A 14,419-nucleotide genomic window follows, 5' to 3' on the forward strand; every position below is an offset into this window, starting at 1 on the left:
CATCAGCCAAGGGCACCAGGAGGTTGGGGTCCTGCCCAACTACAGAGCCTGGCCTGGCCCTCCCTGGCACTGAGCTCATGCCATGAAGGTGCTGGAGGGAGCCGGGACTGCCAGGACACTGGTAGAGCCTGCACGCTCCCTGCTGGGTGCCCACTGGCATGAAGGGAGCTGTTCTGGGTGCCAGCCCTGGATGAGGGACAGGGACAGTTCCTGGAGGCAGCAGCTGAACCAGCTTCTAAATGTGATTTTAGCCAAATCTGAGTGATTTTCCCCGGGGGGAAGAGGGCAGTGGAACTGGCATTGCCAAGCCTGCAAAGTGGTGATGCCACAGTGCTGGGAGTGGGGCTGCATGTGGGACCCATGCCCCTCTGCAGTGTGTCTGGGGAAGGCCCTGCTGTGGCACTGCCCTTCTGAGCCTATTCCTGGGGTCTCCCTCACGGTGAGGTCTTAGGATGTGGCCCTTCCACATCCATGCCAGGCCTGCCTGTGTGCCAGGAGTGTGCCCAGGTGCAATGGGACACTGCAGGGTGCCCTGCTGGGACCACCCGTGTGCTGGGGACATCCCAGTATCGGTATCACTCATCTCCCTGCAGCCAGAGCAGCCCCATAGCTGCTGCAGCACCACGGGCCCCACTGCTGCACCATGGACCCACTGCAGCACCATGGACCCACTGCTGCACCAAGGACCCACCGGTTGGGGGGAGCAGGGCTGGGGACTGGGGTAACACAAACCCCACAGGGGCTTTGCACTGGGCAGCCCCGGCCCCGCTGTGCTGTGCCCCGGGTACCTGGTACCGGTGCCGGATGGTGTGGGGTGCTCAGCGCTGCTGCCCCCGCAGGATTGGGGCTGCTGGGCTGTGTCCTCGGCCGTGCGGGTGTGCTCGGGCATTGTCCTCACCGGAGAGCGGCTGCAGCCCCGCACTCCTCGCTGCCTCCAGCCCGCACCGGAGCCGGTGCCTGTGCCGGTTCCGGTGCCTGTGCCGGTTCCGATGCCGGTCCCGGTGCTGGTCCCGGTGCCTGTGCCGGTCCCGGTGCCGCGGTGCTGCCGTGCGGGCTGAGCCCCCCCGGGGTCGGCCGCAAGCAGCAGGGACGAGTGCTCAATGAAGTCTCCTTTGTGGGGCTGTGCGGGCTCCGTCCGGGTCCTGCCGCAGGGAACAACGGCGGCTGTGCTGCAGGAGGGAGCTCGGTTACACCTCGGGCACGGCTGCGGCCACCGCCCGGCCCGCAGCGGAGACACCGGACAGCTACGGGTGTAACGGAAGGTAAGGGGCAGCCCCGGGGATGGTATGGGGAGGGCTGCAGGGGGGGACACGATACCCCTGTCCCCTGCTCCCCACCTGCAGCCATGGGCACCCTGCATGCCCCTGGCAGCAGTGGCACAGGTACCACCCCTCGAGGTCTGACCCACACCGGGTTTCACACCTCCATGTCCCACTGCTGCCCGGCTCAGTCAGGGCACGTGGGAGCCCCACTGGTGCTGCCGAGGGTCCTGGTGCATCTGTGCCCTCTCCCCAGTGCTCATGGGCTCACCGGTTCCTCACCAGCTGCTCCAGACACTGCCCAGCACCTACAGTGGGATCTGCTGTTCATTGCAGTGGTGCTGGGGGGTCCATCTGAGGGGAGCCAAGGGGTGTTCCTGCTGGAGGGATCCCCTTCCCCAGACCCCAGAAGGAAGAAGGGTCAGGGCCTGAGCACAGCGTCAGTTTGCAGGCAGATCCCACCCCACATCAGGGTGAAGAACTCGAACACATTGGTTATGAGCTCAGAGCTGGGGCTGCAGCTCCTCCGGGCTCCTCATGGTCCCCCCTGGGCTGACTGTCCCCTGCCATCAGTGCAGTGTGGGGACACGTGTGTCACCAGTGCAGTGTAGGGACACCGTGTGTGACACCAGCACAGTGTAGGGACACCGGGTGTCACCAGTGCAGTGTAGGGACACCGGGTGTCACCAGTGCAGTGTGGGGACACCGGGTGTCACCAGTGCAGTGTGGGGACACCATGTGTCACCAGCGCAGTGTGGGGACACCGGGTGTCACCAGTGCAGTGTAGGGACACCGTGTGTGACACCAGCGCAGTGTAGGGACACCGGGTGTCACCAGCACAGCGCTGCTGTCTCCCGGGTGACCCTGGTCCTGCCCCGGGACCCGGTGGCCATCAGGACAGAGTGAACGGTGTGGGGCAGGCCCTGGGCATCCCCAGGGGTTCACAGCCCTGGAGGACACCGGTCTGTGGGGCCGTGACACGAAGGTTACCAGTGGTGCCATGAGAGGGGCCCCGAGAGCGGGGCAGGGGGTCGGGGTGTCCCCGGGTGCTCAGCCATGGTCAGGCGAGGAGCTGCTGCCGGTGGCGGTGCCGCCTGTGCCGGATGCTGCCGGTACCGGTGCAGCGCAGCGCCGGCTGATGGTGATGCCGATGCCGATGCCGGTGCCGGTTGCAGCGCAGCGCCGGCTGATGCCGATGCCGGTGCCGGTCATCACTCCGCAGTGCGGGGCTGGAGCCGCTGCCAGGTGCTGCCGGTGCCGGGAGGGTCTCCGCTGCCTGCGGGCGGTGCCGTGGGTGGTGCCGGTGTCGGTGCCGGTGGTGCCGGTGCCGGGCGGAGCCCCCGCGGGCTGCGGGCGGTGCCGGCCCCGCCGCGGTATAAAGGGGCCGCACGGGCCGGGCCGGGCGCACAGCGGCGGCGGCGGCGGCCGGGGTGAGCGGCACCACCGGCACCAGCACGGTGAGTCCCGGTCCTTCCTTCACCGGCTTCGGGCGCCCCGAGTCCTCCACCCTCCGTCTGTGCCCGCACACTGCGGGGGTACCGGGAGAGCGGAGCCGGTACCGGGAGAGCGGAGCCGGTACCGGAGGCTGCGGGGCCCGGGGAGGGTCTGGGGCTGCCCCGGGGGCGCTGTCGGTAGCGTGGGGACCCTCGGAGGGGGGGGCTCTGCTCAGGGCTCCGCTCCCTGCCTGCACCCCCTGCCTGCACCTCCTGCCTGCACGTTCCCCCACGTGTTCGCTCCCCCCCCTACCCGCACTCCTCCTGCCCGCACCCCCCGGCCGTGCCTGCGGTACCGCTCTGCGGTCCCTGCCGCTGCCGGACCCGGCCCTTACGGGGGGGGGGGGGGGGGGTCCGGGAGCTGCCGGTCCTCGCTGCAGGAAGGTACCCGGGGGGGCTGCGCACAGGCAGAGGGTCTCCTATGGGGAGAGCCCGGGGCTCCAACGTCCCCGTGTCCTTCTCTGTCCTCCAGCCTGGAGGTTGCCTGGGAGCTGATGCAGCCCCTGCTGGGTGGGATGGGGCTCGGTGGTGGGTGCAGGTACCGTGTACAGTGCGATGCTTGGGACCCCCACGCTATAGAGCCACCTGGAAGGTCTCACCCCCAGACTGATAACTGGGGAGGGACAGGGTGGCCATGGGGCAGCAGACAAGCGGCATCCCCTCCTGGGGATCCAGGCAGTGGGTCTGGCTGTGGACTGTCCCCTGTGCCCTGCCCTGACACTGTCTGGTCCCCCCCAGATGCCAGTGAGCCTCTCCACAGCCCTGCGCGTTATTGGGACCAGTCTCTTTGCCTTGGCGGTGCTGGGGGGCATCCTCGCTGCCTACGTCACAGGCTACCAGTTCATCCACACGGAGAAGCACTACCTCTCCTTCGGGCTCTACGGGGCCATCCTGGGGCTGCACCTCTTCATCCAGAGCCTCTTTGCCTTCCTGGAGCACCGGCGCATGCGGGACGAGGGGCGGCCGGTGCGGCTGGGGCGCTCCGTGGCCCTCTGCATCGCTGCCTACCAGGAGGATCCCGACTACCTGAAGAAGTGCCTGCTCTCCGTCAAGCGCATTGCCTTCCCCGACCTCAAAGTGGTGATGGTTGTGGATGGGAACGGCCCTGACGACACCTACATGCTGGACATCTTCCATGATGTGATGGGCTCCGAGCACTCAGGCAGCTACATCTGGAGGAGTAACTTCCATGCATGGGGAGAGGGAGAGACCGAGGCCGGGCTGCGGGAAGGGCTGGCCCATGTCCAGGCGCTGGTGCGCGGCACCACCTACTCCTGCATACTCCAGAAGTGGGGTGGGAAGCGGGAGGTGATGTACACGGCATTCCGGGCGCTCGGAGACTCCGTGGACTATATCCAGGTGGATACATCGGCTGTGTGTGGGTGGGATGTGGGAGCCGGCAGAGGGGCTGCAGGTGGAGCAGCTGCTCTGAGCCCATTGCAGCACCTGCTGCATCCATCCCTATGCACTGGCTGCAAGGCAGCAGCACTGGGGCTGGGAGGTGAACTGCTGCTGGCCGAGGTGTCAGGCTCTGCCTGCAGGGGTTTGGCATCACCCCATGGCGCATCCCGTGCCGCAGGCAGGTGTCACCCTATGGGACAGCATTGGTGTGGGGTGCCAGGTCCCCACGCGCGGCTGAGGGTGGTGGTGGCCGGGGCAGGTCCCATGGCGGTGGTGGGGTTGGGTGTCCCGGGGCAGCGGTGCCGGTCTCGGGGCTGTGCCCGGTCTTGCCGGCCGCGGCTCGGGCTTGCCCTGCTGCGGGCTGGGCTGTCTGCCGGTGCGTGGGTGCAGTGGGGCTCGACGTTCCCTCTGCCCCCAGGTGTGTGACTCAGACACGGTGCTGGATCCTGCCTGCACCGCAGAGATGCTCCGGATCCTGGAGGCCGACCCTCGCGTCGGGGGTGTCGGAGGCGATGTGCAGGTACCCCCATGATAGAGAGGGTGGTGAAGGGGGGATGCGGCAGCACCAGGGCTCACGTCAATCCCTTCCTCAGATCCTCAACAAGTACGACTCGTGGATCTCCTTCCTGAGCAGTGTGCGGTACTGGATGGCCTTCAACGTGGAGCGCGCCTGTCAGTCCTACTTCGGCTGTGTGCAGTGCATCAGTGGGCCCCTGGGCATGTACCGCAATGCCCTGCTGCAGCAGTTCCTGGAGGACTGGTACCACCAGACCTTCCTGGGCAGTAAATGCAGCTTCGGGGACGACCGGCACCTCACCAACCGCGTGCTCAGCCTGGGCTACCAGACCAAGTACACGGCTCGCTCCAAGTGCCTGACAGAGACTCCCACCCGCTACCTGCGCTGGCTCAACCAGCAGACCCGCTGGAGCAAGTCCTACTTCCGAGAGTGGCTTTACAATGCCCTGTGGTTCCATAAGCATCACCTGTGGATGACCTATGAGTCTGTGGTGACCGGCTTCTTCCCCTTCTTCCTCATTGCCACTGTCATCCAGCTGTTCTATCGCGGCCGCATCTGGAACATCCTCCTCTTCCTGCTCACAGTGCAGCTCGTGGGCATCATCAAAGCCACCTACGCTTGTTTCCTGCGGGGCAATGCTGAGATGATCTTCATGTCCCTGTATGCCCTTCTCTACATGTCCAGCCTGTTACCTGCCAAGATATTTGCCATTGCCACCATCAAGAAGTCCGGCTGGGGCACATCGGGGCGCCGGACCATCGTGGTTAACTTCGTGGGGCTGCTGCCGGTGTCGGTGTGGGTGGCAGTGCTGCTGGGCGGGCTGGCTTACACTGCCTACAGCCAGGACCTGTTCAGTGACACCGAGGTGGCATTCCTGGTCTCAGGTGCCATCCTCTATGCCTGTTACTGGGTGGGTCTGTTCGCCCTGTACATGGCCATCGTTGCCCGGCGCTGCAGCAAGCGGCAGGAGCAGTGCGGGTTGGCCTTTGCTGAGGTCTGACTATGGCAGGGGCTCTGTGCCAGGGTGACCATGTCTGGTCCCTCCTTGCCCAGCACAGTGGGTGCTGAGCTGTTGGTGCTGGGCCGCGCTGACCGAACCCGCTGCTGTTTCTGATCGAGTTTTGCTGTTTCTTCTATCATTGTTTTGGGTTTTTTCATATATATTGATTTTTCTGTACAAAAGCTGGCTGCTGAATGGGGAGAGGCCAAGCTGGTGCTGCTGGCACCATGCTGGGCACAGCCTCGGTGCTGCGGGGGTGACAGAGGTGTCCCCCCACCAGTGCCATACTGGTGTGCTATGTGGAGTGCTGCTGGCCAGGCTCCCCCAGCCCCTGTGCCCTACACCCTTCGGTGCTTTCTATGGGGATTTCATGGTCCAACCACCACGGTGCTATGGCAAAAAGGTCCCACGTGGCACCATGTGCCAGCACCACTGGCTGGTGCTGCCTCTGCCCCACGGCTGTTTTATGTGTGGGCACATACCCAGGGGAGCCCTCATGGCTCCTTCCAGCCCCTTTTGGGGGTCTGGCTGCCCCAGGAGGGCAGCACCTCCTTCTAGCTTTGCCAAAGAGCCAAGGGGGGATCCCAGCACATGGAAATCGGGGGCTGTGGCTTGGCCAGTGTCACTGCAGCCCCATCATACCAACCCTGCTGCCTTCCTGGCACCTTGTCTAGACAGTGGGGAGACGCTGGGTTTTGGGCTTTGGCATGCAGAGGAGGGTGGGGAAGAGCAGGTTCCCAACCTCTCCCCTTCCTGGGGAATTCACCTGGTCCTCTCCCATGAGCCCTCTTTTTTTTCAGGGCTTCAAAACCTTTGTACAACTGAGCTTTTAGATGGTTTTGTTTAATTTAATACAAGGTTTTCTAGGAGACTTTTGTAGCTCTTTGGTATTCAGACTTGCTGCGAATTGTTTGTAAATCTATTTATTTTTGAACCCGTGGTTATTATTTTTTTCTTTCATATTTTGGAAAAAATCTGTTTTTATATCCTGATGGATTTGTGAAAATAAAGACTTGCACCGAGGAAAGGTGGTGTGTGTGTGTGTATGTGTGTGTGTGTGTCTGTGTGTGTGTATGTGTGTGTGATGGGTGATGGTCCTGGTCCCTGCCCTGGCTCAAGGGAAGCTGCAGCTTGAGTCCCTGCTCAGCACCACATGTCCCCATAGGTACAGAGGTGCTTCTATAGGGGACACATCAGCAGATGGGTCCCTCTGCACAGGCACGGGGACAGGCAGAGCTGGCAGCACACTGGGACCTGCTGAGTCCAGGCCCTGAGGGCAGCTCAGAGGCTGTCTCTGCCCATTAGGACCCACATCACCTGGGATGGTGCTTGGGTTTGTGCCCAAGAGCATGGCAGCTCTCATTGAGTCATTACAGGGGGTGCAAGTGACCTGTGAAGGGCTCTGGGCACCCAGATGCAGGACCTGCACCATGAGGTGGCCCTTGGAGTCCCCTATACAGGATGGAGCTGCCAGCCCTGCACCGCCCTGGCGCTCACAGCACCAGCCCAAGTCCTCACACCTTCTTGGGCACGTTGGTGATGATGGGTTTGGGGCGGGTTTTGAAGAGCAGCTTGGTTTTGATGAGGGCAGTGACGGTGTAGGACACATCCGGCCCCGCAGCACCCGGCTCCTCAGCACCCGGCTCCTCAGCACCCGGCTCCTTGGCTCCCTGCTTCACCAGCACCGCAAACGGCTTCTCCAGCTGCACCACTTTGCCGTAGAGGATGTGATGACCCACGATGAGGACGGGCACCCCCTGCGGACAGCAGCAGAGGCGCAGGGTGAGGGTCGGCAGCGGGGACCCGGTCCCGTCGGGGCTGCGGCTACCTCACCTCGTGGGTGTAGTGCAGGTCTCCCAGGACGCTGCCGCCCAGCGCTCCGCTCCGTCGGGGCTCCAGCTGTCCCTGCAGCTCCAGCAGCACCCACTGCGCCAGGGCCCCGGGGCCGCCGCTGCGGGGGACAGAGGGGGGGCTGCACCCGACGGCTCCGGTGCTGCCGGTGCGGGGGGCACAGCGGGGGCTGCACCCGACGGCTCCGGTGCTACCGGTGCGGGGGACAGAGCGGGGGCTGCACCCGACGGCTCCCGGTGCCCCCGCCCGGTGCTGCCGGTGCCAGACCCGCCCCCCCACCGGCCTCACCTGGAGATGACGATCTGCACCATGCTGCAGGCGCTGTGCACCGCACCGGGACCGGACTGGACGGGCCCCCCCCGGTACGCACCGCACCGGGACCGGACGGGCCCTCCCCGGTAAGCACCGCACCGGAACCGGACTGGACGGGCCCCCCCCCGGTACGCACCGCACAGGAACCGGACGGGCCCTCCCCGGTACGCACCGCACCGGGGCCCGCAGACCCCCGCTCCCGGACCCTGCACCCCTCGGGGCGCCGGTGCCCTCCAACGGCCCCGGGGCTGCGGGTCCGGGTCCGGTCAGGCCCGAGCCCCTCCCCGCTCGGTTCCGGTTCCGGTTCCCCCGGTCCCGACCCGCGGCCCCTCCGCCCGGTAGCTCCCGAATCTCCCGCCGCCCCTCTCCTCCGCTTCCGCTTCCTCTTCCCCCTCCAGTTCCGTTTCCGGGTGCTCCGAGCGCACGTGGGGCAGCGCGGGGCGGAGCGGCCCCGGTGCCGGTGCCGGTGTGGGGTAGGGGGAACCGGGGCCGCCATGGGGGAGTTCGAGGTGCACCGGGTCCGGTTCTTCGGGCTCGTGCCCGCGGGCGTGCGCTGCCTCGCGTGGCAGCCCCGCAGTGACCGCCTGGGCCTGGCCCGCACCGACGGCACCGTCGAGGTTTACAACTTCGCCGCCAACTACTTCCAGGAGAAGGTGAGCACCGGGACCGGGCTGGGCCCCACCGGGTGAGAGCCGCCGGTAACCGGAGCCCGTCCGCAGGTCATCCCCGGCCATGAGGCCCGGTCCGTGGAAGCGCTGTGCTGGGCCGGGGAGCGGCTGTTCGGGGCCGGGCTCAGCGGGGAGATCACCGAGTACGACCTGGCCGAGCTGCGGGCGGCGAGCGCCGTGGATGGCTGCGGGGGACCCATCTGGAGCATGGGGGTCAACAGCGGCGGAACGCAGCTGGCGGTGAGTGCACCGGGACCGGGGCTGGGATCGGGATCGGGGCTGGGATCGGGGCCGGGATCAGGACCGGGGCTGGGATCGGGATCAGGACCGGGGCTGGGATCGGGATCGGGGCTGGGATCGGGGCCGGGGCTGCTCTGCCGGCCCCGGAGGAGGATGCTGTGAATGGGGATGTGGGTCCCCCATCCCGCGGGGGCTGATCCCAGTCCTCCTGCAGATCGGCTGCGATGATGGTTCCGTGAAGCTGTTCCAGATTGTACCGGGTGGGATCCAGTTTGAACGGAATCTGGACAGAAGGAAAGGTGAGTGTGGAGTGCTCAGTGCTTCAGTGCATCTTCCCTCTGTCCTCCCTGTCCGTGCTGGTGATCAAGGGCTGTGAGCCCACAGGGTCATATCGGAGCTTCCTTCCCCACAGGCCGCATCCTGTGTCTGTCCTGGCACCCGTTGGGCACTCACATAGTAGCTGGTTCCATCGACAATATCCGTGTGCTTGATGTCTGTTCAGGTAACTGGTGCCCTGGGAGCTGAGCTTGGCCTGGCCACTGGGGCTGTCAACACCGGCCAAGCACTGGGGGGGAACCCATTGTCACCCCCAACCATCCTTCCCCTCCCTCAGGCCAAACTGTGCAGAGGATCATGGTGAATTACCACGTACAGAAGGTGAAGCAGGAGTGCATCGTATGGAGCATCGCCTTCCTCTCCAGTGGCACTGTCGTCACCTCGGACTCCTTCGGGAGGGTGCAGTTCTGGGACTGGGAGCAAGGGACCCTGCTGGACTCCCACACTGTCAGTAACTCAGCTGTCCTCTCGCTGGCTGTGTCCGAGGTAGGCACATCTCCTGTGTCAGTCCCAGGCTTCAGTGTGCTGGGGCAGGAGCTGCTGGTTTGGTGTCCTGGGGTGGGAGCTGCTGGCTCAGTGTCGGGGTGGGAGCAAGGCTGCTGGTCCCTGTCTGCCTCCCAGCGATGCCTTCTCCTCTCCAGGCTGCACCCGTAACCCTGTTCCCTGTTTCTCTCACCAGACAGAAGACAGCATCATCGTGGGGACCTCAGCAGGGGCCACGTACCAGTTCCAGCTGCTGCCGGTGAAGCTGAGCAGCCAGGAGAAGCGCTGGATACGGACAAAGCCGTTCCACTTCCACACCCATGATGTGCGGGCTGTGGCACACAGCTCAACAGCTCTCATCTCTGGGGGTAGGACAGGCTGCGGTAACCGGAGGGCTTGGGTATCCCTGCCCCTATACCTGTTCTGTCTGACCTGTGGTTGGTCTCCAGGCCTGGATGCCCAGCTGGTGATCCGCCCGCTGATGGAGAAGATGCAGGACAAGGGCTACGAGGCAGCACTGCGCAAGTTCACCTTTCCCCATGTGAGTGCTGCTGTGAGCCAGGGCAGGCTGGCAGGGCTGGCTCTTCCTGTGGGAGAAGGTTGGTGCTCCCTGCCCCACTGGGTCCCCTCCCTGCCCCACTGCATCCCCTCCCGCATCTGGATGCTCCTGCCACGGAGGGTGTAGGAGCTGGCGAGCTCGTCTTGCTGGTCCTGCTGGCTTCCCATCTCCAGGATCCCATTCCATGGGACCCAAGTCCTTCCTCTCCCCCACCCTGGAGTCTCTGGCACCCCAGGGTATTTCAGCTTCAGCCCAGCCCTTCGTGCCAGGCTGTGGGTTCATGCTGCTCTGTTCTGCACGCAGCGACGCCTTGTCTCCTGTGCCAGGGAAGCCAGGCTGCTCCTCTTCCAGTTCTCCCAGCACCTGGAGCTCTGGAGGCTTGGCTCCACCAATGGGACGGGTGAGTGGTAAGGCCCAGGTCTCCAGTGCAAGCCCTGTGCTGGGTTCCAGGCACAAGCTGTCCTGCTGCTTGGGCAGCAGAGGAGTGTCTCAGTTCAAGTCCCTTCCTTCACATGGCCTTGCACTGGTGATAGCCCCAGGCAGGGCTGTGATTCCCAATGTGGCTTATGCCAGAGCTTTCTTGTGCTTCCAATGGAGCTGGGCTGGGCTTTGGGGGGTTCAGCCTCAGGGCAGTTTGGGGAAGGTCTGGGTTTCCCCTTGGGTGCTGCTCTCCATGATCCCAGCTGTGGTTTCCCCACAGTTTGGGTGCTGTGGGATGGGAACTTGAAGAGGGAGACCTGTGTGGTTTCACCACCATCACTGATGTACCGTGTGGTTTCTTATTGACCCAGGGAAAGACGGTGATGTCCTTCCTGTGAGCAGCATGCCTGAGCACCTCGTGCAGCTCAAGAGCAAGGTAGGGCTGAGCTGGGCTTGGGGTCTGTTATGGCCACCCCTCTGACAGCTGACCCCATTTCCTGGCTGCTGGGATCTCACAAACCCTGTTTGGTCCCTCTGCACTTCCAGGGCCCAGAGCACATCTACTGCAGCTGCATCTCACCCTTTGGCAGTTGGGTCACCTATGCCACAGCCTCACGTTTCCACCTCTACCGGGTGCACTATGAAGATGATGGTGTCCGAATTGAAAAGGTGAGGAGGGTGATGGGCTGCCCCAGTGCAGGGGTGGGTGGTGGTGGCTGTAGGGTCAGGGCATGGTCAGTGTCACACAGGGATGAGGTGGCAGTGGTACATACCTGCCAGTCCTGCTTTCTTCCTGTCTCAAGGTCCCCAAAGTGTCAAAGCTGCTGCTCCCAGCCTACCAGCTCCAGTTCTCCTCTGACTCCAGCAGCCTCTTCATTGCCTCCGCTCGAGGTTCTGTCCACGTTGTCCTGCTCCTAGAGCCAGGGGGCTGCAGACACCTGCACACGCTTCGGCCACCATCAGGTTTGGGTTGGGGGAACTGGTGGGGTTGGAAGGTGCTGGGGGTCCCTGGGCTGCTGTGTCCCTCCCCTCCAGGGCTGAGGGTGTCCCCCTTTTCCTGCTCTGTGGTGTATGCATCCTTCCCCCTCTGCCCTTTGTGCTGCTCTATAGGTAGGGAGCAGGGTGCAGATCAGCAGGGGGAAGACATGGGTCTGGATGTCCCATGGTGGTAGGTGTGGGGCTCTTTGCAGGCTCAAGCACCCGTTACATCTGGTGCTGGTGCTTCCACAGGATCCTCTGAGGCTGTTTACCTGCTGGCACTGAGTGCAGATGGGCGCTGGCTGGCTGCAGTCAGTGGGGACTGGGCAATCCACATCTACAAGTTGAAACGCTTGAAGGTAGGAGCAGGAGCTGGAGAGTGGCTGCAGTAATGGCCCCACTGCCTCCTGCCTTGGGGTCTGGGTGATGCTGGGCTTAGTGTGTAGATCCCCTACCCAGAAGGGGGATGTCTCTATCCATGGAGCAGGGCTGGGATGTGTGTGTGTGAAGGGGGTTGGAGGCAGCCTCGGGTGTTCCCATCAGCATGCTGTCCTTCTGCCTTGCAGCATCACTGCACGGTGCCCATGTACAGCTGTGCAGTGACGGCTCTTGCCATCCACCCTGTCACCAACGACCTTGTTATTGCCTACTCAGACCAGCAGGTAGGACTGTCCCAGTCCCAGCCATCATGGCCTCAGGCCCTTCCCTGTGTCTCCCCCTGGCCTTGAAGCTTTCTGGTCCCATAAGAAAGCTGCGGCTCTGGGCAGCAGCAGGGACCCACTGTCTGGCTCACAGCCTGGCTGGAGCCAGGGCTGCCATGCACCAGCATGAGAGGGAAGCCAGAGACAACCAGGCCTCATGAGCAACCCCATCTCCTGCTTCTCCAGTTGTTTGAGTTCAGCATCCCTGAGAAGCAGTACACGGACTGGAGCCGCACAGTGCAGAAGAGTGGGCTGCACAAGGTCTGGCTGGAGAGGGACTCACCCATCACCCACATCACCTTCAACCCCAAGAACCCCTCACACATCCTGCTCCACGATACCTACATGTTCTGCATCATTGACAAGTCCCTGGTGAGCCTGTGTGCCTGGGCAGGAGGGCTGGGTTTGTTCCCAGGTCACAGATATCCCTTGGCCATTGATACTGGTTCCTGCTGGGAGCAGTGCATGGCACTGGTGAGCCGGGCAGTGCTGACACATGCTGTGCAATCCCCATAGCCCCTGCCAGACAACAGTGCCCTCCTGATGAACCAGTGCATCCTGAAGCAGCTCCCAGAGAGTGCCAGGCAGCAGCAGCTCCACGCCTTTAAGATATGCAAGAAATTCCAGGTAGGTGATGGTGTTGCTGGGTGTGTGCTGCATTGAGGGGTGCCCTGCGCCTGTGGTCCCTGTGATCCTCCATGGACTCGTGCCCAGTTGCTTCCAGTGCTGTGCCAGCACCAAGCAGCAGAGCAGCTCTCAGTCCCTGTCTCAGGACAGCCACTTGCTGTGATCTCGTGGGCACAGAGCCCCAACCAATGTTGGCTCTGGCTGAGCCCAGCAAGCCAAGGCAGAGGGGACCTGGCTCTCATCTCCTGCCCCTCTTGTGCCCCCCAGCCCCTGCTCTTCGCAGATCTGCTGGATGAGAAGTGCCTCGTGATGGTGGAGCGGCCCATCATGGACATCAAGACCCAGCTTCCACTGCCCACCCAACAGAAGAAATTTGGCACCTGAGAGCAGAACCAGCCGCTCTGGCCCCATGGAAACTGTGTATGTTGTTTTCTTGTACAAAATAAACCCCACTGTGCTGTATGCCTGTGGGCTCATCTTTGCCCTGAGGGGCTACCCGGGTGTTCCAGGAATGGGGGAGGTAGGTACTGGGCTGACCATAAGGATGCAGCCTGCTCATGGTGTTCCCATGCTGGCAGTGCTCCCAGGGACAAGGCAGCACTCCTTATGGCCCACCTTCTCACGGCATTGTGTCCTGGGTTCCCATGCAGGCCAGCAGCTGGGTAGTTTGGTGGGTGTATGGACACCCATCCCCTAATGAGGGAGGTGAAATTAAGGATCTAGGAGTGGGTCAGTTCCCTTAGAAATCATAGAATCAACCAGCTTGGAAGACACCTTTAAGAACATTAAGTCCAACCTTTACCCCAGCACTGCCAAAGCCACCACTAACCTGTCTCATTGATGGCCTTGTCTCCACCACTGTCCTGGGTAAGCTGTTCCCATGCCTTACCACTCTTCTGGGGAGCAGATATTCCTAATCTCCAGTGTAAACCTGCCCTGGTGCAGCTTGAGGCCAGTTCCTCTTGTCCCATCCCTTGTTCCTTGGGAGCAGAGCCCAGCCCCTCCTGGCTCCATCCTCCTGCAGGCACTTGGAGCCATCAGGTGCCCCCTGAGCCTTCTCCATCTGAACCCCCCAGCTCCCTCAGCCCTTCCCCATCTCTCTTGTGCTCCAGCCCCTGCACCAGCCCCATTGCCCTTCCCTGGCCCCCTCCAGCCCCATTGCCCTTCCCCGGCCCCTCCAGCCCCATTGCCCTTCCCCGGCCCCTCCAGCCCCATTGCCCTTCCCTGGCCCCTCCAGCCCCATTGCCCTTCCCTGGCCCCTCCAGCCCCATTGCCCTTCCCTGGCCCCTCCATCCCCATTGCCCTTCCCTGGCCCCTCCAGCCCCATTGCCCTTCCCTGACCCCCTCCAGCCCCATTGCCCTTCCCTGGTCCCTCCAGCCCCATTGCCCTTCCCTGGCCCCTCCAGCCCCATTGCCCTTCCCTGACCCCCTCCAGCCCCATTGCCCTTCCCTGGCCCCCTCCAGCCCCATTGCCCTTCCCTGACCCCCTCCAGCCCCATTGCCCTTCCCTGGCCCCTCCAGCCCCATTGCCCTTCCCTGACCCCCTCCAGCCCCATTGCCCCACTCCAGCCCCT

The 14,419-nt window shown here is 63.6% G+C and overlaps 3 protein-coding genes across 3 annotated transcripts; 2 read left to right on the forward strand and 1 right to left on the reverse strand.

Moving 5' to 3' along the window:
• Nucleotides 1–2,681: 2,681 nt before the first annotated feature.
• HAS3 (hyaluronan synthase 3) lies at nt 2,682–6,697 on the forward strand. Its single transcript, XM_034073235.1, has 4 exons — nt 2,682–2,716; nt 3,491–4,111; nt 4,572–4,673; nt 4,747–6,697. Exons 2-4 carry the CDS (start codon nt 3,491–3,493, stop codon nt 5,668–5,670), a joined length of 1,647 nt encoding a protein of 548 aa, XP_033929126.1. The 5' UTR covers nt 2,682–2,716; the 3' UTR covers nt 5,671–6,697.
• A 335-nt stretch (nt 6,698–7,032) lies between these two features.
• On the reverse strand, nt 7,033–7,926 carry CHTF8 (chromosome transmission fidelity factor 8). Its single transcript, XM_005140528.3, has 3 exons — nt 7,810–7,926; nt 7,504–7,621; nt 7,033–7,427 (listed from the first exon to the last, which is right to left on the reverse strand). The coding sequence occupies exons 1-3, from the start codon at nt 7,830–7,832 to the stop codon at nt 7,185–7,187; spliced, it is 384 nt and encodes a 127-aa protein (XP_005140585.2). The 5' UTR covers nt 7,833–7,926; the 3' UTR covers nt 7,033–7,184.
• Nucleotides 7,927–8,241: 315 nt separating this feature from the next.
• On the forward strand, nt 8,242–13,307 carry UTP4 (UTP4 small subunit processome component). Its single transcript, XM_034073272.1, has 16 exons — nt 8,242–8,486; nt 8,553–8,741; nt 8,956–9,040; nt 9,154–9,243; nt 9,355–9,563; nt 9,757–9,928; nt 10,010–10,101; nt 10,423–10,519; nt 10,911–10,975; nt 11,086–11,208; nt 11,343–11,502; nt 11,770–11,876; nt 12,084–12,179; nt 12,405–12,590; nt 12,735–12,845; nt 13,113–13,307. Exons 1-16 carry the CDS (start codon nt 8,328–8,330, stop codon nt 13,227–13,229), a joined length of 2,058 nt encoding a protein of 685 aa, XP_033929163.1. The 5' UTR covers nt 8,242–8,327; the 3' UTR covers nt 13,230–13,307.
• The last annotated feature ends 1,112 nt before the right edge of the window (nt 13,308–14,419 follow it).

This window comes from Melopsittacus undulatus, chromosome Z (assembly GCF_012275295.1).
Source record: "Melopsittacus undulatus isolate bMelUnd1 chromosome Z, bMelUnd1.mat.Z, whole genome shotgun sequence".
In the NCBI taxonomy this organism is placed as follows: Eukaryota; Metazoa; Chordata; class Aves; order Psittaciformes; family Psittaculidae; genus Melopsittacus; species Melopsittacus undulatus.